Raw genomic sequence first — 25041 nt, 5'->3', positions numbered from 1 at the left:
TCCACTGTGGTTTTATAAAAATTACTTGCACAGTCATCTAACACACTTTTGCAAAACCCTGTCATTTTGTTTATTATTAATTTGCATCCAATTTCTGATTGTTAAAAACACGCCAAAAGTATGTCCTGCAGTCATTTTAAATACCAACAAAGGCTAACTTATAAACACAATAATTTGAAAATTGATGCAGCAACGTGTTTGTTAAATCACAGAGGTATACTTTCGTACACGAGGTTAGCACAATCTACATTTTCCTCAATGAGCGCTGGACATTATGCGATGACCAATGATGTTTGAATTGAGAAAGTTTTGCATTTTTAAACCTTCTAACACCAAACAAGTAAATATTTGTAAATAGAGAACGGCAAAAGACACAAAATAATACCACAAGCAACGTTTTTTATTTGGTCTCGCTTATTTATATAGAACGTTTAATGCAATGGACACACACGCAAAAAAATAACATTACACTTCAGTAAAATTTACCAACCACAATATTGTGATTAGAAATGTTAATAAAACCAGAATATAGGGTTCTTAGTCTTTTCTTTTCATTACAGGTCCACCTATTATTTGATTGAGGCGCTAAAATGACTATATTTATTATTATCTTATCATCTTATGTTGACTATGGAAATTTCAAATCAGTTTCCTAATAATACTTAGCATAGTTGTGTTTCAATGTTATTAAGGCCAACACTTATGTAATAGGGTGCCTATAGTGCTAAAAATGTTAATTAAGCCAAAAATTGGCTGCCAAACCGATGAAAATTACGCCCACATGGCGCAAAATAATATGAAAGCGCGTAATAAGGCGTAAATACTACACAATAAAATATATATCTAATATATTGATCACAAATCGCAAATTGCGCTTAATATTCTAAAAAGAAGTTTCATGTTTAAGCATAAGGGACCTTGGAAATATGGGCGTGGCTGGCCACCTGTTAAGGGCGTATTTTATTTTTTTGCTAAATTACCTTCCTATAGATAAAAACTCGGCTACTACAATTTTAAATAAGCCAGGCAAACAAAAGTTACAAATAAAAAAACGGAAATGTAGGGTATTTTTGCCCCTCACCTTAATCAGAAAAATTAGTTTTATTCAAAGTAGAAAAGACCTCTAATTTATATCAGCATTTAAAACATCATCAGGGTAATGTCAGCAGTGACAGGTAGTCAACTGCGCATGCACGTTTTAAACGTTCAAAGTTTCGTAGTAAAGCTACCTTTAAGCTAAATATGAATTTAAGGTCTTTGGAAAGTAGTTTTTATTCTTATAGTAAACAAAGCTGGCTCACCGTGTTGTTAACCATCTGTTTCTACCAATTTGTCTTTTCCGGTACCCTTGTGTTTGCAGCTTTTGTTGTTAAGTGGAAAGATGGACGGTTTTAACATTATTGTTTTCCGTATAAATCTTTTTGAAACCAATGGAGATATTTTGAATACAGAATACAAACTGTTCATCGCATACGCATAAAATACGTCAAAAAATGAAGTGGAATTTATACAGAAAGCAGATTGATACGTCACTTTAATAATCTATTTTTGACGTAATAGGATTTGTACCACAGAATAACGATTAATTTTATCACTGCCTCGTAACTTTTCCTGTTTACTTTACGAGTACCAACTTTCACCCAGTGTCGCAAATTTTTGCGAACACGCCTTTCAAAATGTTAAATTTTTTGCAAAATATTAGTACGTTTTCTTTCCTAAAAAAATTACGTTCTAAATTTTTAAATTTAAATTTTTAAACGATGGAACTATCTTCGAAGCAAAAACAACGAAGATATTGCATTTTCATTCTACTTAAAATGCCAATTTTTGAGCCTGTTATTTGACTTTTTTAATGAAATAAATATTCCAGAAACCATATATGTTCTGGTAAAATTATATTGAATATTTATGAACATACCAATTCATTGATACTGAATATGATCTTCAAAGTCAAAATATCAAAATTCTAGAATTTTTAAAACATGCAATTTCGAAAATGTGTATTGGTACATTCTATCGTGCAGCGTTAAGAATAAAATTAACACAGTCACTGTGCAATGATCAAGATGTTTGTTTGTTTGTATTCAGAGGTTTCGCGTTTTTAAACCTCCCAACACCAAATCGAACCACCACCAGTATTGCAGACAAGAGAATACAGAGCCATGTCTTTCTTGTATTGAAAAGCAGGAAGTAATTAATTCCTTGAGTAAAGAACTTTCAGCTATGTCTCTTAAACTGAAAATATCTAAAAGGCGAGAAATCTTCAATAACAGAAGTCACAACTTTACATGGGCGAAATAAAAACGGACAAAAACGTTTTGCATTCTCAGGTATGTGTTACCAATCACCGCGCTTCAACATGCTGATCATATTGTTCGAACCTGTGCTGCTTTGTGCAATTTAAAACCACGCCTCATACAAGCAAAATAATCTTGGTGAAGAAAAAAACGGCTTTTTTTAAAGCCACATATCTATAAAAAAACATTATTGGCAAACACAAAATGTTTTGTGATTTAAATTTTTTTAATTTTGTTTTTTAAGTTTTACCTTACTTTCCTCAACTTATGCATAACAAAACCTGTTTACTTACCTTCTTACCGGAACAGTCTCAACCAAATTATATTTTTTATCCCATATATACCATTTATTGTGAGAACGTGTGTTTCAAATAATGCACGTAGAAGGAAGACAATTTTTTTTAAGATTGTTCCAAAACTCAGGATCAAACAGAACTTTCTCTACCAAAAAACCATACTGTGTCCAAACGAAAAAGTTGCAAAAGTTTAAACCAGTAACTCCCATCTGCGTTTGACACTGGGTAAAATACTGATGATTTTTGTTCAAAACTTGATTTTTTACCTTTCTTTCCAAAATCATCACGTTTAAATGTAACATCTTTGATCTTGACCGGTTTTACCTCTGTACGGTTAGGGAGCCACTCACACGGTTTGCTGGTACATGACATATTGGTCAGTCCAGGCCTAACTGCTGCTTCAAGACGAAATAACAATGCTGCTATGTGGTTGCAGGTCTCTGACATACCAGCCATGCAGTCACAATGTGCAGACTTAATTTTGCCATTACTTTTTGTCACACAAATCTAAAGTTTATGCGGAGGGTCATTTATAAAAAACAATAGCTAGAGGTTGGTTCAACTTCATGGTACAATATTGGGCCAAGCCAACCATTACTAAAATATCTATAAGCTTTTGAACTTTTGTAATCGTTCAAATCTGAACTACCAAGCTCACTGGGGTTAAACATTAGGTAATTAATCAGCATACAGTATGCATGGCCAAAACTTTATGCCATCATTCTCACAGAGCCATCCAGAAGGAAGATACTTTGGATCGGGAAGTACAACACCAGATTCACTGACTGTAAGCTTAGCCTGGTAATCTTTATGAAAGATATCTCTACCTCCTCCGCTGTTTTGATGACTGGAACATTATTTTCGCTAGCTGCAAACACCCTAGCTACTAATTTGCATTTTCTCCTGCTAACCTTCAGACCTCTCAATCTCAAAAACCTCTTTAACTTGTCTACCTTCATCTTCTCTATCATTTCAAACTCCATACTTTTCTAACAACACTAACTACTCAAAACAACTTTCTTTCCTTCTTCCTTCTTGTGCAACTAAGACTAATTTCGGTTAGTTTTGTTTACCCCAAACTCGTCCCAGTCTTTTTATTAACGCGGTCTCACGCCATGTTGAATTGGTGTATTCAAAGTTGTTTCTTTTTTCCTGCTTAAACAACTGCTATCTCTTACGAATACTTACCTTGAACAACTTCTTTCCAGTTTCTCTTGCATTACTAGCAATAAGAAAAACACAGTGCAAGCTTCCACATGATGCCTTCCAATATTCTCTCAATATGACAGGCAACTGCAGTTATAGCATTTTTCTTGTTTCGTTCTATACCGTTGCGATCGTTTTTTTTTCTTTTAAGTGGAAATCCAGCTTAACCAGGTGAAATAATTTTATTCATAGTAAATAAGACTGTCGGTAGTCAACTGCACATGCATGTTTTAAACATTTAAACTTCCTTTATAAAACTACCTTTCATACGGGACGTTAGGCTAAATATAAAGTAAATATTTTTTTGAGCAAGTAAAAGGTCTTTAGAAAGTACTATTCTTGTAGTAAACAAAGCTGGCTTGCCGCGTGGTTAGCCGCCCGTGTCTACAATTTATTTTTTTCAAGGAAATTCCTATGTGGTTACAATTGTCATTGATACGCGAATTGTTTAATAGAGAAAGCTATGAACATTCCTTGACAGTGGATGAATTAATACTAAGGGGCTTCAACATTTCAAGAATAGACTGATCTATATTATATGCTGAAGTGCCAATTGCAGAGCTAACAGGTCTGAAAGGAGGCGATTATCTTGTTGACCTTTTGTGCACTTTCTGCGAACCATACATCGTCCCAAGTTTCAAGCCAGTTGGTGGTAATGTAAAGATTTTTTATCAAGCAACGTCTTAAAATGTCTCGGGGTAGGGTTTTTGCTATTGGTTTTCTGCATAATAACAGGTCCGTATATCCGTAATTTCCAAATTTATCACAATCCCCGTAACATATCAGTAAGAAAACACTCTTTTCATCTTCTTAAGGTATATTTAGAGTCAGGTAAATATGGAAGATTGCTGGTATTGATCCTTTTCCTTAAAATCTTCAACAAACACTGTCTTAATGCAAAGGGGATATTAACTTTCTAAAGTCATAACAATTGAATCGGCTATGGCAAGTAGCTTTTGTACAAACCGTTAACATTCGACGTGGCTTTGTTATAAAGAATTTTTACCAGTGCTTCGAGAAAATCGTTTGCAAATATAACATTTCTTTACAACTTTCTCTGTCCTTTATGTTAATATCCTAACAATAATAACGGAGAAGTAAAATTTCTTTTTTTATATTTCTTGCAGTTCATCGCAGCCAAATTGTGCACAGTTATTTTCTCTAGTTCGGAGTTGGTAACTATTTAATTTAAATTAAATTCAAGAATTTTTTTCGTCTTTAAGAGCCCTTAATTAATATTAATATTCCTGAAATTATTTACCTAGAAAGCCTCCCCAGTTCCTATTGGTAGCACTTTCCAAGAGGGTTCTGCGAAGGAGGCCCTAACACATTTAAAGCTCTTATTTGAGCTACAAAAGTCGTGCAAGCACAGCAATCGTGCAACTAAACAATTGCCTAAGATATCGATCCTATTCTCATGCTGAGAGCTAAGCAGAAAGTACAGATTCACATTTTTATAGTCTCTGGCATGACTCGGCCGTAGTTTGAACCCAAGACTGAAAGCGAACGCTCTACCACAAGGCTACAAGTCGGTCAGAATTGGAACAACTATAAATTCATATGGGGGAACTAAAAATATTAGCTGTTAACCCAATTAACACCAGATTTATTTGGTCTAGTATGGTTCTACGGGTGGCATAAAGAGCCCACGAATCATAAATCCAGAAATACTTATGCTTAGGGGATTAATTTGTTGTACTAGAAAGTGATTTTCACACGTATTATTTAGATTCCTGTGAAAACGTTATTGAAGGATGGAAAGTTTCCGTATATGCACGACAAAAATATCATCGACATAACGCCTATAAAGTACTGGTGAAACTTTACGGCACCCGAAAGTAAAAACAGAAGAGCAATTCGGACGCTCTCCACTTACAGGCAAATATGTGTTGCCTAGTAACAGTACTTTGTCTGATTTTGTATAGCGTGTGAAAAGAAACTTCACTATTTTGGCTCATCGGAGTAATTCTTTTGATCTCGAATTAAAAGAGAGCTAACTTATTATGCATGATACGCCTCCGTTGAATAGAAACATAAGATCTATGCCTCTATTGTTATTTGGTAGAATATAATTGTTGACATTAATTATGCGTTATGCTTTATTAACTTTTGTTTATATTCTAGCGCTGTAATTTCTTTTTATTCACATGTAACTTGAAAATGGGTGTGGACATCTAAAACGCGTCAAAAAATTTTTAATTTTTTTTATTTCTGTGCTGTAACAATCAAGTAGCATTAATGAGTCTTGATGATTCTAAAAAAATATAATAAAGAAAGTTTGTAGTCGATTTTAAATCACATTTTTGTTTTTGCCACCGTAAAACGCTGAAATCAAGCGCAGCGCTTATCAGTGGTGATAGCAAGATTTTGATGCGCTTATGTAAGGTTGAGCTTGACCACGGGTGCACTTATAATTAGATGATTTTAGTTGATTTTAGATGATTTTAGATGATTTTAAATTATTTTAAATGATTTTAGATGATTTTAGATGATTTTAGATGATTTTAGATGATTTTAAATGATTTTAGATGATTTTAGATGATTTTAAATGATTTTAGATGATTTTAAATGATTTTAGATGATTTTAGATGATTTTAAATGATTTTAAATGATTTTAAATGATTTTAAATGATTTTAGATGATTTTAGATGATTTTAGATGATCAAGTGTAAATTATTTCGCACTTAGGTAAATCGTACAACGCACACAGTGCAAAAGTAGTTTTTTTAGGTATCCAGAATAGACATCTTCATCCTCATTGTGACACGAATTTTCACACCAAATTCTACCTTGGAGGAAAGAATACGGAAGGAGAAACAACTCTTTTAAATCTATTGAAACACTGCGTGAGGTTCTAGCAGGTGTCTGTATAGAAACTTAATTTGAAATTTTGGCGGTTATGTGACTAAATTATTCGTGAATAAGAATTCGCAACTATGATTGGTTATAAAAACAATTAGATAATTTGATAATAAATTTGATAAAATTATCAAAACAAGAAGCCATATTGAAATCGGTAAAATTTCTTTTGTTCTTATGTTAACATAATTAGCGAAGAAGCACATGCTCGACACTTTTGTAAACAAAAAGAAAAAGTTTATATCTCGTTTTAAAACGACGTTCTGCTATAAGAAGTTATTTCTTTAGTTAGAATAAACATTAATCCAGCACACATTTTGTCGGCACTCGTCCGGCGCATATCTATCTATATTGTTTTTCATGATCAAAGTGGTATACTCAAGCCTGCAAAAATAGGTTAATATCGTGGTTAAACGCTTATTTTCAAACGTATTGTTGAAGTTTTTAATAGCAATGTTTACCGTCTTATATTAGGCACACTTTCCGTACAAATATCACGTGCCTGCAGCGTGTTACAGTCAGATTTTAGTAGAAAAAAGTTAGCCCCTATTAAAGGAGAATATGGAATTTGATCAATTTTTTGCGAAAAAGACTCGGTCGAGCACCTCACGCACTGATTCTTTTGATATTAAAAACAATAGAAAATTCAATACATTTAAAGCGTACAGAAATGAAGTTGTTTCTCCTTCCGTATTCTTTCCTCCAAGATTCTACTCATCGGAATACGTGTTTAAATTAGACGAGCTTAAGTCTTTCTGTTTTTGTTTTAACCTTTCGAAAGACATGATTTCAAAATAATGAATTATTGGCGGCAAGTGGGCAAGTAAAAATCATACGATCAGCATCGGCTGCCTTTTTGACACAGGGAAGTAGGGCAAGACAATTACCAAGCATATTTGATGTATTTTATTCTTCATGCTCACAACTGTGAAACTCAAGATTCAGCGATTACCAACATAAAGGTAGTAGAAATCATGCGATCATAAATCTTTTTGAAATAATATGTCAGCTTTAATTCTTCCTGCTCATGACCAAAGTTCCTTTACGATTAAACGATCATAATACACATATACAGAATAATAATTTACTTACAGAATTGGTTGGTGTGCTGTTGGTTATTCTTTTGAAAAAACTCACTAAAATGGTTACGACTAAGATACTGATTATAGCTGCATTCCTTGTTATATTATTTTGCTATAACAATGCGAAAGTTAAATCATCAGACAAAAGTAGTAGGCAAGGGTTCGAAGACGATTGTGGATTGGTGACAATTCCGGGAACTGCGGATATAAAAGGCTGCAAAAAAAAAGCTTATACACAAACGGTCTGTGCTGGTGGTTGTTTACAAAAGAGGGTACCTAATGGCAAAGACGACGAAGATGAAGAAGACGATGAAGATGAGGATGAAGATGAAGACGAACTGGATTGGCGAAAAGGAACACCAACGGCTTGCCGAATCTGTAGACCGACAAACGTGACGAAGAAAATAATTACATTGAATTGCCCATCGCGAGATGGTGATGTATCTTTTATCTACTGGAATTTTGAAAACTGCATATGTAAGAAATGCAGAACCATGGAACTTGAATAATACATTTAAGTACCTTTTGCAATTTATAAATTGATTCAAAAATCAAAATTATTTTTGTTTTTTTAATTTTTTTTTATCTCTTTTTATATCTATAGTAATAGCTGCATTTTGTCTGTCTCCCAGAAGAAAAGTGTCATGCAACGGGCAAAGGAAGTAACGTATAATTTAAAGACGGGCGACCCCGTGAATTTTTCCACGGGTTAACGACTAGGCTGTATTATAGTACCCCTGTACGTCTATTTGTCTGTCTGTCACGCAAAGTGTTAGCGGCGGCTTCTTTGATCTCCCTTGCTATTACTGGGTAAGAGCAGGTTGTAAACTGTGTTTTTATTTCCGCTAAAGTCGTAGTAAAGTTATATTTTAAAAAATACATCACAACAGAAACGCCAAAACGTTGTGTGCGCTTCATTGCATTCTTGTACTGCATACCTGTACTAAAGTGCTTCACATAACCGTTTCGCACAGTATGCGGTTCTTATTAACCGCTTCTCAGGGCGTTGAACGACATGTCACACAGGTACTTGTGGCATAACCTGGCGTTTCGACACTGGGTTTCTCGGCTAGTCCCTATAAGAATGGCCGTCGTCTGTCTGTTTGTAACCGTGTTTAGAAAACACGAAATGCCAAATATAAAGGACGGGCAACACCCCGGATTTTTTCTCGGGTTGACGACTGGTTTTTATAAAATACCTTGCAGTGTTAATCAGTTAGAAAAAATTCAAATTTATTTACAAATGGAAAAATACACCCTAAAAGTCAATCTCAGCTTTAGATATTACTTCTTTCCCCTTAAGCACCCAATTCAAGAATTGTACCGCTTAGTAATGATTTCTTGACCACACTCTTGTAGAGCATAAAACAAATCAAATCAAAATTAATCATTGGGGTAAATTTTAATTTTTACAATCTCTACAATAATACCCGTTTTTGATGTTTAATTTATAACGATCAGAAAATGTTGGAAAACTAGGGAGGATATTATAATCAGAGCGGGACCAATCTTAAAATACGAAGGCAGATTTGACAAATTTGAAAGTGAATATTTAACCACCTACTTACCATTTACTTATGATAAAAACATAAACATTTCTGTCTTTTCCCTTGTTTTCAACTTTATTGTTTTTTTTCATCCTCATCTTCTTTACTACCTTTGTCATCTTTGTCCTGGTATTCAAACTTACTGTCAGAATCAATATTTTTATTAACGTCTATGTAGCCGGTTCTGGGAAAGAAAGAATTGACGGTAAGCATGTCTTTAACACTGGTTTCAAGAGGATCAATATCAACGAATGGATCAGATGTTTGTTGCTTTTTTTCAAAATTCTATTTCGAGTGGATTTAATTTCGCGGTCAGCTAAATTTTTTTTGATTTGGCGTGGATTTAATTTTTTTAACTAGCTAGCTATTTCCCAACCGTGCATAGAAATGCATAAAATAGTTGTCTAATTTTTTTAACATTCAACCACATAAATGTTGGCTTATTTAGAAAGTTTTACCCTCGCTAATCATAATCAAGCACTCCATAGATACGATAACGCATACACCTTTCTTTATTTCATGCATATTTTACATTATCACAAATCGGCATAGCGTAGTCGTAGTAGATTCTCTCATTTTATACGGATCTGAAATCCGTTCAAAGATTCAAAACACAAGAAAATATATGAAGAACGAACACGTGTAAGTCTAAGTTTGTTATTTGTTTGTGTCCTTCTATTCATGTTAGAAACAGACTTGAAAGATTTGGGATAACAGGCCGGTCATCACCGAGAAATGACCTAAAAAAAATTAAAAAATTAAAAGTTAATGAATGTACTACACATTACTTTTGTATAATTTATTCGTATGTCATTCTAATTCATCTCTTGTAAAAACTCACATAAGTGAATTCTAATGTTTGATTATTTACTACATCCTCATGCCCGGAGTCTCTTGGTCTTACACCGATTATTACAAATGCAAAAAGGCGAATTGCCCTGGGAAGGAAGTGGCATTTACTACTGACAGGATGTTCACTCACGATAAATACTTGTCTAAATATTCTGCACGTACAACTTCGCTTCAAAGTTCTTTCTTATTGGATGGTACATTTAAAGGGTGTTTTAAGTAATTCTCACTAAATTTATCCAAATCATCAAAAAATATTGAATCTAAATCAATGTCTACTTTGTGAACGCTTAAATATGGCAATTCTGTGAAATGGTATTTATGTAACAAATACAAAAAGCGAACCATCATTGAGTATTTCAACGGGCCATATAATTTGTCAACGAATTGAATTTTCTTTATTCGAGGTTGCCTTTCTTTTACCAAATTGTCCACAATAAATGCAGTGAAATGCGGTAATGTTTTGATGTTGTATGTTGCCATAGTTTCAGATGACGGTTTTCGGATGATTCCAAAGGAAAAGAGTGTGGAGTATTTTAGGGCCAGAACTTTCACTTCAACTGGTGTTTCGGTGGCTTCTAAATAAATTACTATTTTTAAAACATCAGAAATTAACCTCTTGTAGAACAAAAATAAAATCCCTTATGAGATTATAAAAACGTGTGTTATGCTCAGGGACATTTAAGAAGTACACTCGCCTAAATATTCGTAATTTCGCCCTCTCCCCCATCCTATAATGTAATTCGTCCAAGTTGGCTTTTGCACCATCACCCCCAGCACCACCACCACCCCTGTCCTCCTCCAACCTCTCCCTACGTACATACACACTTGAGACTTTGCCCACCCCCTCAAAAGTAAAAAGCACAATGCTATCTGTCAGAAAACAGATTTTCATCCCTAACAAATATCTTAACAAAAGGAACGAGTCTTCGTAACGGTAATTATACAAAGCAAGAGATTACCAACTACTTGCCGAAATTAACCGATACACTGTCACGTGTAGTCATGAACAAACCAAAGAGCGTGTTAAGAAAAATAGAACAGGTATTTCTCCATATGCACTCACTAGTAAAATACACCACCGGAAATCTCGTTGGAGTCGAAGCATATGCTTGTTCGAAGAATCCCCTCAATTTAACATTTTGACCTTCAATTCTGTTCGGTAAAATAACTGTGCTATCTGGGATACTCTTTAAAGCCAATTCAACTGCATTTTCCATAGACTTTGTTAATTTGACTTTTTGTTGTTTTTGCTTTTCTGAACCGTACGGATAAACAAGATACAGTGTGTCTTTACTTAGATTTACCTAAATATAATTATAAGAAAAATTATGAATTATAGATGACTTGCCAATGTTTACAAAAGTTTACGAAACTTTGCGAATTTTACTCATGTGCGCACATTCTTGCAGGTAAAAGAGCAGACCATATAGGTAAATTTGGCTATATTTAAAAAGAACTTATTTAAAGTCTTTTTGCTGACGGTAACTTTTTTATCATATTTCAAATGTTTTTGTGTTTCTTTATCTGAACCTAACGCTTAAAATAACCAACCTTATCCCCAGGGCTGAGAATAGTCAAAAAATATTCTTAACCTTTGACCAAATTTAAGTCCAATGTTTCTTACAAACAAGTTTCTTATTAAATGCACAACGGGAACTCCAAGTCAATTTTATTTCTTTTTCATTGAGACGGTTAAAATCTTCTAGTAAAGGGAATTCCCAAAGTTTTTATTTATCGCCAAAAACGTGAAAAATTATATTTTTAAAATCATGCTGCAACTGTTAATTCAATTATGCTATTTCACACCTCTGCATCCTCATCCCCAGGATACTTTTGGCCCAGAACTCTTATCACCAATACTCCGTGGAAACGGAATTATTAAGTAAAACAAATATCTACCTTGTGATCTTTTAAAATGTCTGCCTTGCTCGTCCAACCCACTCGAAATAGACCACGATATCGTCTCTCCACATTTTCAACTTCATCCATAGACGACTCAACACTAATTAACCACGTGTCTTCCGAATTTAAAACAATTTCCTCAAAGTCGCCAGTGTATAATTTCACAATATTATGTGCAGACAATGATAATAAATTGGCCAAGAGTACAATAACCAAAATCATTTTTAAAAAAATGTGAGTCTTAAAGCTAAGAAATAGGATAAGATGTTATTCTTTTTTATAAGATAATAACAACATTTGAAAAAAAAATTTAAATTAAAAAAACGTCACATCAATATTGGGACAGCTGATATAACGGGCACGCGAATACGCACATGTTCACGTGTGTTTAACAAACCAAGGGATGTTGTAAACTATACTGACACGCAAACCCGCAACCATTCCTTTTATATACTCAGTCGAACTGATTCAAATAAAGTTGTCTTTAGTTAGGATATAAAAAACTTAAATGATTTCTTACATTCGCCACACATTTATACCTTTTTTTTAACCTCTTGTTGTTTTCAACCTTGAACGATCTTATTTGTAGATTGTAGAAACAACGTAAATGTATAGTAAAACAAAGGAGAAAATACCTGCTCAACATGTTTATTTCATAGTAATTCTGGGCTTAACAATATTTTGTTCTGATAATCTATAAAGGCATTTAGGCTGAGTATCTTCTTAATATGTTCTTAAATCATCAAAATGTCAGTTGTTTTGACATATCTCAAAATGGCAAAACAGCATTGACTGACAATTGCTTCGCTGTAGAAAGGCTTCGAAAGTTCCACTTAGGCAGGTGTGTAGGGTGCGTTAAAAACGTTGAAAAGGAGCTATACGTTTATTGTGTATATTTTATTTTTTGTTTGTTTTGGGTTTGTCGCCCGATACAAAATTAAATCCCTGAAATCTAAAATACAGGGTAATGCATATGCTAGTCAGACTCGTGAGGAAGTTCAAAACCATGATGAAGCGAGAACTGCAAATTTACAGAAATGATATTTTATATATAATAATATACATTATAGTTTATACGGGGGAAAGGTAAGTGACGGGCAATCGACGGGACACACACGATCGTCGTACAAGTCTTCTTCCTCGATACTGTCAGCGGTGTCATCAAAATATGTTGGAAATGGCGGTGGCTCATTCGGAAAATCACGATTGCGTCCGTCTTTGATTTTAAGATAACTACCAACCTCACCAGGTAACGGCCCTCTTATGTAGAGCACGTTAAATTTTGTGTTAATGCGAAATATCTAAAAGGTGAAACAGTAACAAGACAACGCCTAAAAAATAACAACTACAACACGACACGGCAAAAATAAAGCCGTAACGACCACCATAGTAAAAACAAAACCAACAAAAATAAAGCGACGTTACAGCAACAACAACGACAATAACAGCAGGACAGCAAAAACAACAAGAGACGACAACAAAAACAATAACAACAAACCTTTAATGGCGGGGTGGTTTTGTACCTTCCACCCACATGACCTGCCATTTTCTTTCCAGGAAAAATTCTTCCAGGATCCTAATTGACGAAATACGTATACTGCAATCAATACAGGTACAAAGCACAGCACAACATAATTTAAAATGCTCAAAAAAGAGGCATTAAAAGAATTTAGGAGTAAACCTAGACACGGAAACAAAAATTTCACCTGTCCACCTCCAGTTGCACCCATTTTTCTATGCGTCTTTGATTGACCATGTGATGCAGGTTGGCCCTTCATACCCCAACGCTTCATTACTCCTTGAAAACCCTGTTTAACGCTAAATTGAAATGCATAATTTCAACAGTAAGTTCTTGTTTTCTCTGCCAAATAATAATAAAAATAATAAAGTGAAAGTTATAAATCAAATGTAAAATTTTTTCGGAAAATAAAATGGGCAAAACACCTTACGTTATTCCTTGAACGTTAACGTATTGGCCAGCTTGAAAGTGTTGAGCAGTGATCGGCGTTCCTACAAAAACGTGTAAGGGAAAGACTAGAATAACACTTTTCCTCAAGACTAGAATAACACTTTTCCTCACAACTTTAAATAAAAAAACATTCAGATTATTAATCAATGTTTTATTAAACAGATTTTGAACTTAAATTTCTTGCGATGTTTAAAACGGTAATCGGGATACCTGGCAACAACAAAGCATCCTTTGAAACAAGAAAACCAGTCCAAAACTTTTTTGGAAAGATGCCACGCTCATCAAACCATTTCATTTTTTGGCGGGAAAACTAAAAAAAAACGCGATAATAATACACCAACAAAACGATAACATGCGTTTATTTTTCTAAAGGTTTCTCCACAAATTCAATATGGTATTCAAAAAGTAATGTTTTTTTAATTTTCCTGTTACTCCGACAAAATGTGTGTGAAATAGAACTACATGTGAGTAGAGCAAAAGTGACATTCCTGTCATCAATTCCTTAATGCGACTTAAATAAGAAAGGCTGTAAACCCTTAAAAAAAACGTAAAAAAGCGAAGAAGTCCTCGAAAGACACAAAGCAATAAGACAGAAAATGACAAAATATGATGTCAACAATACTTCACCGTAAAGTTTTTCTTCCATTTTTTTATTTTAATCCTGAATGATTTTTAGTTGATTTACATGATTTAAATGTTAAAAATGTACAATATTTTTGTACAGGACACAATGACATATTTGTACGTTTATCTCTAACTTGTAAAATAAAATTTAGAAGCAGTGTGAACATGCCAACCTGGGCGTTGGCGAAAGCTTGCTGAAAGATATATTTGGATATGTCGTAGATTTTGTCGTTCTTATTTTTTAATATCTTAAAAAACTGCTCTACCAAATATTTGTACGTGATTCTAAACTTACCTCACTATCATTCAAAAGATTGCATTGTGTATTTATTATGGCCTATCAGTGTAGTTTTTTTAACAAATTTTACTGACATAAATCAGGAGAGTTTAACCAGCTAAAAACCAATTAAATTGCATACCGTTGCTAGGTATTCTTCATCAGTTATATCCTCTGTACCAACAAGCATTTGTGTAAGTTTATCGATACCACCATCTTCACGCGATATTTGTGTGTCCATAACATGACACTCTTTAATTTGTACAAGGGTAACCTGGTGTCGAAACCCCTCCTTAGTCCACAGCACACTAGTTCCTAGTTTTTTTCCAACTGCTCCAACACGTTTAGATTCTTTTGTCCATGCTTGTGCTTTTGGGTTAATAAAAACTGGAATATCTATGGGACTTTGTTTTTGTTTTTCTTTCAACTGACGCTCTCTTAAAGTTTTTACAGGTAGGCTTTCTTTAGTAACTGGATGTCTATCATACACTCCCATCCAATGCGAGTTTTTCAAATATACCTCAAATAAATTTTTGGGTTCCACGGTACTAAACTCTCTGCTTGCAAGGCAAACACATTTGTAGTGTTTTATTAATTCATTTAAAGTTGCACTAGTTTTATGAAACTGTCTCATAGTAGATATTGGTAGCATAGTGTTCGTACTGATTTTATCTAAAATTAAATAGGAAGTTTTATATTATAAACATATGTTATTTTGGCAAAAAAAATTTGACTCCAGTATTTTCAGAAATTTTGGCACACCAATTTTCAGTGAAATAAAATGTTGTGTACAGCTTCAAACGCTGATCAATAAAATGTCTCTACGTACTGTGCTTTTGACGAACAATTCAAGAGATACTGGGGTTTAAAAGTTTTTTGGTGACGTCAGAGACTTATCATTGGTTCTGAAACAGGTGGACCCACTTTTGGGACATTGGTCCCAGGTGGTCCCTAGTTTCGCCTGCAGGATATGATGCAAGTTATTCTCACCTGCTTTCAAGTTATTCAGCCTTAAACTTAAAATTGCAATAACATGCCTTCACTAATTTTAAGAATGCTTCAACATCATGCTAATGCATTGGCATGGTACTGTAATGTAAGAAAAGTTAACATATCAGACATAACTTCTCCGGCTACATTACAGGAAAATGAACCTATTAATTTGCATGTGAGAGACACAGGGAAGTAGCCTTTAAATTATAGGCGATTTTAAACTTTAGGTGGAAATGTAGGTTATAGATAGATGTCTTTTGAGAGGAAAGTAACAGTATGTATAAATAACAAGTTGATAAAGCCTGTATAAAAATCCACTATGGAAAAGAGAACTACTACTTGAATTTTGATGACATCTGAAAGGACCCATCCATGTACCAATTTTTTTCTCTTAAGTTTGTTTACACATTGCCTATTGTGCAGGTCTGGAAATGCTGATGAAAAAAATATAGAATCATGCACTTTTGACAAACGGTTAAGGAGATATAAGGGTTTAAAAAATTTGCTGACACCAGCAAAGTATCTCAAAGTACAAAAAAATGTTATTTCAAAATTGTATTCCTGTTGCCTTGATCTTATAGATCTTGAAACGCTAAACAAGAAAATGTTTACGATCAAGTATTTTTGACCTGAAATATTGTGGTTCAAATGTTTTTTGATAACGTATAATCAACCCTTTTATTCTGAAAAGGATTCGGTAAACCAGGTTTAAGAAACTCACTAAATTTGATCCCCACGCAGTAAAAATTGTTATTTGGCCTGAAAGTTTTAAATGCATTGTAATGGCTTCATTAATTTAATATTAGATATGGCCGTTAAAGTAGTGTTATTGATGTTGCTCCGTCAGGTCAAAAAATTTAACATTTGAGACAAGTTTTTTAGCTACATCAAAGGAAAATGAACTTATCCACTTTGCCTGTTACAGACAGACATGCACTCTCTGTATTATTAGAGGTTATTCCATAAATTCAGGTGTTAACAAAGAATGCTTTTTGGTAATATTTACAAGATAACATTTTCTTGTATAGCTATATATTTTAGTTTTATCATTTTCTGTTGCTAAAACATAAACTTTGGTTGCTAAAGTTCCAATTATTGTTAACTACATAAATTATTGCAGTAGGTGACTCCAACTCAATTAGTTGTTCTACAGGCCGACCAACCCTAATTTTCACAAAAACAAAAAAAAATACTGTCGAACAAAAAAGTTTTAAAGAAAAAAAATTTGAAAAAAACAACACGTTTTCTCATTCCATTTCTTGAAAATATAATGAGCATAGAAAATAATCAATGATGTTATTTTTTGTTTGTTGAATGTCAATATACAATTATATCAATAACGTTACTTTGAGACCATTGTTGGTAAGGCTACTTGTAGTCGATTCTTTGTACATGTACTTTAGCTGTTTTTGCGAATACTTGAATTTTTTCAAAATGGAAAAATTGTGCAAAAACGCCCGCACTTTTTATGGCGTATGGGGCTTTATCGGCACCCTCCTTGTATATGTTTCCTACTGCATGCATACTGGGGCTATGACAAGACATGACCCCTCCTAGAAACAATAGACAGGGTATATCCCTCAATATTTCTGAGGCTATCCCCGTAGAATATGCACATCTATTTATCTATCTATGCTCGCGCATGTGTTTGCATGTGTGCAAAAAACTTTAACTTTTGTAAACATTGGATAGAGGATCATAAAGACAGTTTTTTATCAAAGGTTGTTAAAACTGTGTTGAATGCCATTAGATTTGTGCTCGTAAAAATGGAGAAATGCTTCAAATAAATTACAGACATTAGGAAAAACAAACATTATTGTAGCTGCTCTCTGTGCTATAACTACCACCTTCCTTCTGTCCATCTTGTGTATATGGTATTTCGGAGTATATCAAAAAGTAGCTTGCGTGCTCTTGCTACATGGAAATTAGATAATTAGAATGTAAACAAATGGGGCCAGTTCGTGTTGTTAAGGCTTGATTTATTTGATACAGAAAAGAGCATGGAGAAATCAATAATACCGTCTAGGTTTTCGAATCACCACCCTATAATTCCAAAGAATTATACTCCTGCTTGGAAATTAGACATGGTAAACAGAGAAAGAATTGTGGAAAACGCAAAGCTTGGAAATATCCCACAAAACGGTGTGCAGACAACCCTGTACTTAGAAAAGAGAGAAAGACTAAGTCAGTCAGAATCAAGAGAATCTATTATGAAAAGGACAGACGAGATATCTAGAAATCGAATTCTACGACCTTGGTTTCATTCACCTTTATCAAAGTATCAAAGTACATTGATGTTTCGTTGTCCAGAAAAATAAAAACGTTTTTATATATAGCTTTTATATATAGCTAAATAAATTATTTTGCTAAACACACTTTTTAGGAGTGATGCAGGAACAGTAACATATCTTATTGTGAATTATGCTTAAAATTAGTTTAGTAAAATTAATTTAATAATGCATGACACAACTCGATTAAATTGTCATTTATATATAAAATTTTCAACTCATTTTGTATATAGCTAGCTAGCCTGTAGCTACATAACCTATTTAGGTGTGTGCTCATCTGTCATACCAATTGTGTAAATAAATTAAAATGTTAAAAACAAATCTTTTAAGATATGATAAAAATAAAACGTTTAAATTTTATTTGCTTCATTTAAGGTTGTGGATTGCTTGTTAAGATATCGGTTGCTAAATGTTTCAAATTTTTAGCCTGGCTGTTTAGCATTTGTTTAGACCTTATCCCAAACTTATAATATGGTTTAAATTTTCTTGTGACTGTGTTCATATATATATACATAACAGTGTTGATTGTTTATAGTGACAACATATGTTGATGATCTCCCTTTACTTATTAATAAACAGTTATGTTTTTTTTGTATGAAATGTATGACTGTAAAAATAAAGTTTGATGAATCATCTTTCATTGAAATCCTACATTTTCATATAAAAAGATGTGCTAATATTGTGGAAATTAATATTACATTTTGAGGAAAATAATAATAATTATTTTTTTTAATAATATGAAAACTGTATATCTTATTTTGTCCTTTTTTAGTCATACTGCGAGACAACATGATATGAATGTTGGTTTTGGCAGCAAAATTTCATTGCCTTAACACTTCTTAGTTGTAACAATTGACCAAACACATTATATTATTGATTATATAGATAAATTGAAAGATAGATCTCCATTACTATTCGGAAAAGTGTCGCATTCAAAACGTGGTTTTCGTAGGTTCTCAACTTCGCTTACAAAAATTCACATTTTAGATAACAAAATCGCATATAATATAAATACAATTTTATTTTATTTTAGAGATATACGAAGAATGATGCACCTGAAGTCAACTTATTGTACCTAATATATTCGCAGCATCGAAATTTGCCACTCCCTCCCCCGCAAACCTATTTTAATTTATTTCTATTTTCTCAGATGTTCCTGACCGTGAATTTTAATTGCCCTGCTGTCCAAATCTAAAGCCACTTCAAAAATCTTTGTGTAGAAGGTGTTGTACAACTTCGTCCTTAGGGTATTTTCATTTAGGATGCATTAGCCCCCTTGTGATAATGGCTCTACAAAGAAAAACCTGGGCACAAGAATGGCTGCTGTGTGGACAGCTGCTAGCGATAAAATTGATTTAGTATAGTCTATAAAAAGTGTCAGTGTAATTCAATTTCAATCATCATAAGTCATCCTTCAAAAAATCGAAATGATACATTTGCCAGCTTTCGGAGTTCTAGTTGTGTTATGCTTGATAGGGGGTTCAGATGGTGCATTGCCATCAAATTGTACAGTCATGCAGGATGTAAATGGTTGCAGCATACCGTTTGGATTACCATTCCCATATAAGACTTTGTTTACATTGTCGTGTTATGCACACGATGTCTGCTACCGTTGTGTGAGTATTTTTTTGATGTTTTGTCGGAAATTTTGGCGGAAATTAATTTTAGCGAGTCAAAAATTTTCGTGGAAATTTTTTTTCCCCGTAAATAAGTTTTTTTTTAGGGTAAAGTAACTTTTTATTCACACCGTTTCCTGCTTTCGCTGGAGCACAATTGTTGTCATTCAATTTACTTGATTTTTTCAGGGTCAAAAATATAGCTGGACCCAAAAACAATGTGACGACTCTTTTAAAAAGGAAATGCACCGGTTATGTGAAGATAAATACTCCGTTTACCTCAATAACCACAAAAGCAGCTTATTTATGAACCTGGGAGAGATATATAAAAAAATCTACAACGGTTGGAAAAAAGCGACGGAAAACAAATCTTCTAAAGAGGAAGCGAAACGACTTTGGAGAGAAGCATATACTTTATTTAAGATGATAACAAAGTGGACATTTATTTTCAACGATGAAAAGAAGTGTAAGCATGGTGCGGACATATACCATCATGCTGTCAAATCTTTTGGTATATATGCCTTTCGACAAAAGTCAAAGGCGCACTGCTCGGAAAAATGTGCTGAAACAATCGGAAAGCCTTAAATCGAATCATGTAGTGATTAACCTTTGATTTTAATATAATGATAAAAATAAAGCACATTACTTTAGCTCAAACATCCTATATACAGCCCCTAATATTTTTTTGTACTCCGTCAAAAAGTGGAAAGAAAAAAAAATTACGAATGTAGAAGGTAAAACACATGCGGAGTGTCAAGATACCATACGTGGTACTAATTTTAAATACAAACAAATATTTATGGCAACATAAGGCATCTTAAAGTATGAAGCAAATCAGTGAAATCAGTAAATAAAGGGTGGGATTATAAACAACAAAAGTTTTGCAGACATTATGCTCGTCTCATACAAAAACAAGTTGCGCTGTAGCACTAAAGATCGCTATCCACTACGGCGTTTATGTTTGTAGCTTTCATCGTTTTGTATCGGGACATGATTTTTTTGTTTTGTTTTTTCCGCAACGGCAATATTTTGACGGCTCTTGTACATTAAGACAAGACAAGACAAACCTCTAAGCGTTTGCAGACATATTTTTTAACTACCAATAAAAATTTAGTAACCGCTTCCATCCTGAATTTAACAAATATTGAGCATACTGAGCCCCGTCTTTTCAGCTGCGAGAGCTGCAGCAACAAATTGTTTCACAAAATGCAGCTAAAATTTAATTTCGATTCGCGCACCAGTCTAACTTAGCAAGCAAACACTAGTATGTGATCTTCCCAAGTAGATAGTCACGAAATCACGCAACAGTCGACGCTCTAAAACATAAGGTAAAATAGAGAAACTTAACCAACATGGAGGTTTTGTAAACACTTTGTACTGCTTATTAAAAATCGGTGAAACATGATGCAAAACTCCACCGTCTTACTACTAGTCGTGTAACGTTGCGTGGTTTCATTTATTTGGAGTAACCAAGAAAGATTTTGATTGAACTTAAAACTCAGTGCTCAACCGTGGACGCGTAAATATGTTTTCACGTATGACGACAAGTGGCGACAACCTTTTTGCGTCAGAATTTGTTTTTTTTAATAATTGAAGATAGACCTAAGTTGACTTACACAAATAGACAAAGAAGTCAGAAACACAAAATAAGCATATTTTGTGTTTTTCAAATACCGCCCCAAGCACTTTGGCCGTAAAAGAGCCTTATGGGCGCGATTTTATGACACTTTAATGGGAGCAGCAAAATACTTGCACTTTGTGCGAAGAACATTATGGATAGACAATTTAAAAAAAATACTTTGAGTGAGAACTTTTGATGGTAAATAGCATTGAAACAAAAAATTATTTAGAGATGTGTCGTAGATATTAATTAATGATGTGTCGTAGACATTAATTTTCTGCAGACGTCTTTAAAAAGACATCTGCAGAAGCCAAAGAGTGATGAGTTAAACATTTTCTCCGGAAAAAAGTTTCCTTTACTAAGCCCAACCCACACAATGCCATTCTTAATTCGACTACGACAAAAAGTTTGTGCCAAAGCACTTACCTATCTTGCATTCTACGCTGTACTCCCTTCTCCCCCACCCCCACCCCCCCCCCCCCCCCCCAAAAAAAAAGCAACAATAAAAAGCACGCAATGTACTTTTTATAGTATTTTCTTAACCCTAAGAATTTGTCCCAGTTAGAATAACGTTATAATGAGAAATCTATTTTGAAACGTTTTTTTATTCCTGATATTGCTTTACCATTGATTGCCTGCCGAAAGAAAGAATGCAGAAGGAAATAAATTTCCAGCGTGTGTTGTTCACGACCCACGCATTACGATGCTGACAGTGTCAGCATCGTAATATACAACCGTGACCCGGCGATTTTTTTGTGTAAAACCTAAAAAGCAAGAAGTGGGTGAGGCTAAATAACACGCTTAATAATTACGCAAGAAAATTTTATTTACACACCTTTAAATGCTCTCTAACATCAAGAGATGGAACATTCTCGTTCCAAGACATTTCTTATATTTTCCAGGTACTATTTGATAGTGGCATGTGGACGAGGTTGTGAGTGGTACATATTTTTCACAGAACAATCACACTAAATATAAACTTTGATCAAATTTTTTTTATCTGTGTTTGTTCAACTGGCTGTGCGTGAAGACAAACTAAATGTAGGCGATTGACTACTGTGTACAGGATTGCCTATCAGGTTATATCAACACAATTAAAAAAACATTCCTACACAATTTTACCAGCTGGTGTACGTCACCAGGTTCTACAACTTAGAACCCAATATTATAATTTATAATAATAAGAATTTACTTATAAAGACGTTTGGGAGGTTATGTACGAAGTTCTGGATGTTAGTTATTTTAAATTGGCTGAAAGAAGGGAGGAAATGAGTAGATTATCTTGTAATATTTCTCAACATGGATGTTCATTTAGTTTTATCCTTGTTAATTCTTTTTTCCAACAAAAATTGGTCGCAAGGTCAAGACACATGTACTGTCGTGAATAACATCAATGGCTGCAGCACACCACTTCGTCTACCATTTCCCTATAAGTCTCTATTTACACCCGCATGTAACCGACACGATGTTTGTTATCGATGCGTAAGTATTCTGTTTACTGATTTATTTTAAATTTCTCCAGTTTTTCACTACTTGGTTCGTGATAGCGACCAAAGTTGTCTGAGCGGGATTTTTAACTAATAACTTGAATTTGAATATGAATTGTTTTTAACAAAAAAAATGTTTTTAAAAAAATATTTTCTGTTGTTGTTGTGTTGTTGTTGTTGTTGTTGTTGTTGTTGTTTGCCAGATAACTTGGGTTAATAAAGGGACGAATAATTTTACTTCCAAAATGGACAAAGTTGTAGAAGCAATATGGGATTAGCAAGAAAAAAGCCGAAAAAAAAAACAACTAATATTGAGGGTCGATAACCAAAATTTACCCCGGCTAAAATATTTTCTCCAATAGCTTTATCCCTGACTAAAAGTTTTCTCCGACTAATTTTACCTGATCCCAAAACATTATAGACCAACCATGTTTTTATTGAATTTCTTAATAGACTAGTTTTCTTCCTGTGAAATTATTAGTTACTAGAGAGTCAAAGATAACAAGACAGAAAATAAATAGCCAATTTCTGATTTATAAAAGGACTGCTTCACACTTCAAAACTTTTGTATGTTTTTTTAAAGGGTGTAAGTCATGGCTGGAAACAAGAAGAATGCGATAAAGGTTTCAAGCAACGTATGTATACGCTGTGTCAAAATATGACCTTAAGTTCTTCAAAAAACAAAAGAAGCACAGAGGAGTCTTCATGGGGAAAAGACTTCTTTGTTAAAATGTATAATGGTTGGAAAAAAGCCACAGAGAATAGCACAAACACGGAACAAGCCAAACGTTTATGGAATGAAGCTTTAGGTATTTTTAAGCTCGTTATTAAATGGAGAGCAATCACTGATCCGGTGAACAAATGCAAACACGGAGCTGATATATATTATAACGCGGTTAAAACTTTTGGTGTTTTTGCCTACCGCACAACGAGAAAAGAGAATTGTAAAGAAACCTGTGCAAAAAACATGGGAAACCCTTACACGAAATAAAACAAGTTTAATTCTCCACCAACGACGTTCTTTAGTCCGGAAAAAAACAAATTAGAGAGCAACCTCGTTCTCAGGGTTTTTTTACGCGTATGATATTCTGCGCCTATGATATCATCAGAGCGTCAAAATATCGTAGACGTTAAAGAGTTCTGGGGACGAAGTTGAGTAGAGAAAATAATCACTTAGAATATTTGCTGATTTTTAGTGACATTGTAACATTTTCTAACAAATTGTGGACGTACATGAGTTTCATCAATAACAAGTGTGGATTTTGGAAATAACGTAACAAAATTATGTTACATAATTTATTTTAACCTTTTACATGTATTTAAATATAATAAAATTTAAAAAAGTAGAATACACGTTTCCCGAATTACATGTTTTTTAAAATTTTAGAATTTTAATGTTTTGACTTTAGGATTATATTCAACATCATTGAATTAGTGTGTGTATAAATTTTTAATTTAATCTGAAATGAAAAAAATGCTGTTTTGGTGGTATTAATGTTACGGTCCAAAAAATCTTTTTAATTTTCTACTTGTAATACTATCAGCCTCGATTTTAAGCAGAGTTCAATTAGAACAAAGTTAAAAAACCATGTTGTAACAGGTTGTTTGTTTGCTATATGATTCTGAAGATTCACATTCATTAAAAGTTCTGTCAATCAAACGCCTCGACTTTGAGAAAATGGGATATTGTTAATTTCACGAAGCATATACAAGCACAGCTTACTGCCTGAAAGAGGGGTTAGAGGTTGCAGGAGTTTGATCACAAGATACCCGTAAAATACAGAGACCACGGCGTATGTTCTAATGGGAAAGTACAAGACTGCACTACACTAATTAGGCTTAGCAATATTTCTCTGCTTTCTCAGATACCAGAATGGTTGTAAGAAACGTGTCGGACGTTGATACAGCTCTTCAAGAGATGAATAAACCCAATGCCTCTAAAAAGCCCAAAAATCTTGAAAATAAACGCCAGAATTTGAAGGATGCAATCTGTTGCTGATGGTAAGAGACTTGCAGAATGAAATAGTAAAAACAAGAAGAACTTACGGCAGATCGAGAATATAATTTCTTCATCAAGTGGTCAAAAACCTACAATAAGCGGTCAAGTGGATAGCAAGTCAAACAC

At 33.8% G+C, this 25041-nt stretch overlaps 4 protein-coding genes across 4 annotated transcripts; 2 read left to right on the top strand and 2 right to left on the bottom strand.

Annotated features, from left to right (window-relative positions):
• Positions 1 to 9930: 9930 nt before the first annotated feature.
• Positions 9931 to 12330, bottom strand: LOC130614113 (uncharacterized). Its single transcript, XM_057435517.1, has 3 exons — positions 12039 to 12330; positions 11203 to 11443; positions 9931 to 10714 (listed from the first exon to the last, which is right to left on the bottom strand). Exons 1-3 carry the CDS (start codon positions 12261 to 12263, stop codon positions 10311 to 10313), a joined length of 870 nt encoding a protein of 289 aa, XP_057291500.1. The 5' UTR covers positions 12264 to 12330; the 3' UTR covers positions 9931 to 10310.
• Positions 12331 to 13069: 739 nt separating this feature from the next.
• LOC130614342 (39S ribosomal protein L3, mitochondrial-like) lies at positions 13070 to 15604 on the bottom strand. The gene is made up of 6 exons (XM_057435766.1): positions 15054 to 15604; positions 14221 to 14320; positions 13991 to 14051; positions 13748 to 13859; positions 13540 to 13617; positions 13070 to 13342 (listed from the first exon to the last, which is right to left on the bottom strand). Exons 1-6 carry the CDS (start codon positions 15561 to 15563, stop codon positions 13106 to 13108), a joined length of 1098 nt encoding a protein of 365 aa, XP_057291749.1. The 5' UTR covers positions 15564 to 15604; the 3' UTR covers positions 13070 to 13105.
• A 1878-nt stretch (positions 15605 to 17482) lies between these two features.
• Positions 17483 to 21131, top strand: LOC130614344 (conodipine-P2-like). Its single transcript, XM_057435767.1, has 2 exons — positions 17483 to 19808; positions 19998 to 21131. Exons 1-2 carry the CDS (start codon positions 19620 to 19622, stop codon positions 20391 to 20393), a joined length of 585 nt encoding a protein of 194 aa, XP_057291750.1. The 5' UTR covers positions 17483 to 19619; the 3' UTR covers positions 20394 to 21131.
• Positions 21132 to 22479: 1348 nt separating this feature from the next.
• Positions 22480 to 24623, top strand: LOC130614419 (conodipine-P1-like). The gene is made up of 2 exons (XM_057435846.1): positions 22480 to 22911; positions 23500 to 24623. The coding sequence occupies exons 1-2, from the start codon at positions 22729 to 22731 to the stop codon at positions 23905 to 23907; spliced, it is 591 nt and encodes a 196-aa protein (XP_057291829.1). The 5' UTR covers positions 22480 to 22728; the 3' UTR covers positions 23908 to 24623.
• Positions 24624 to 25041: the final 418 nt, after the last annotated feature.

Source organism: Hydractinia symbiolongicarpus, chromosome 11 (genome assembly GCF_029227915.1).
Source record: "Hydractinia symbiolongicarpus strain clone_291-10 chromosome 11, HSymV2.1, whole genome shotgun sequence".
Lineage (NCBI taxonomy): Eukaryota > Metazoa > Cnidaria > Hydrozoa > Anthoathecata > Hydractiniidae > Hydractinia > Hydractinia symbiolongicarpus.
This window is presented reverse-complemented; position numbering and strand designations above follow the sequence as displayed.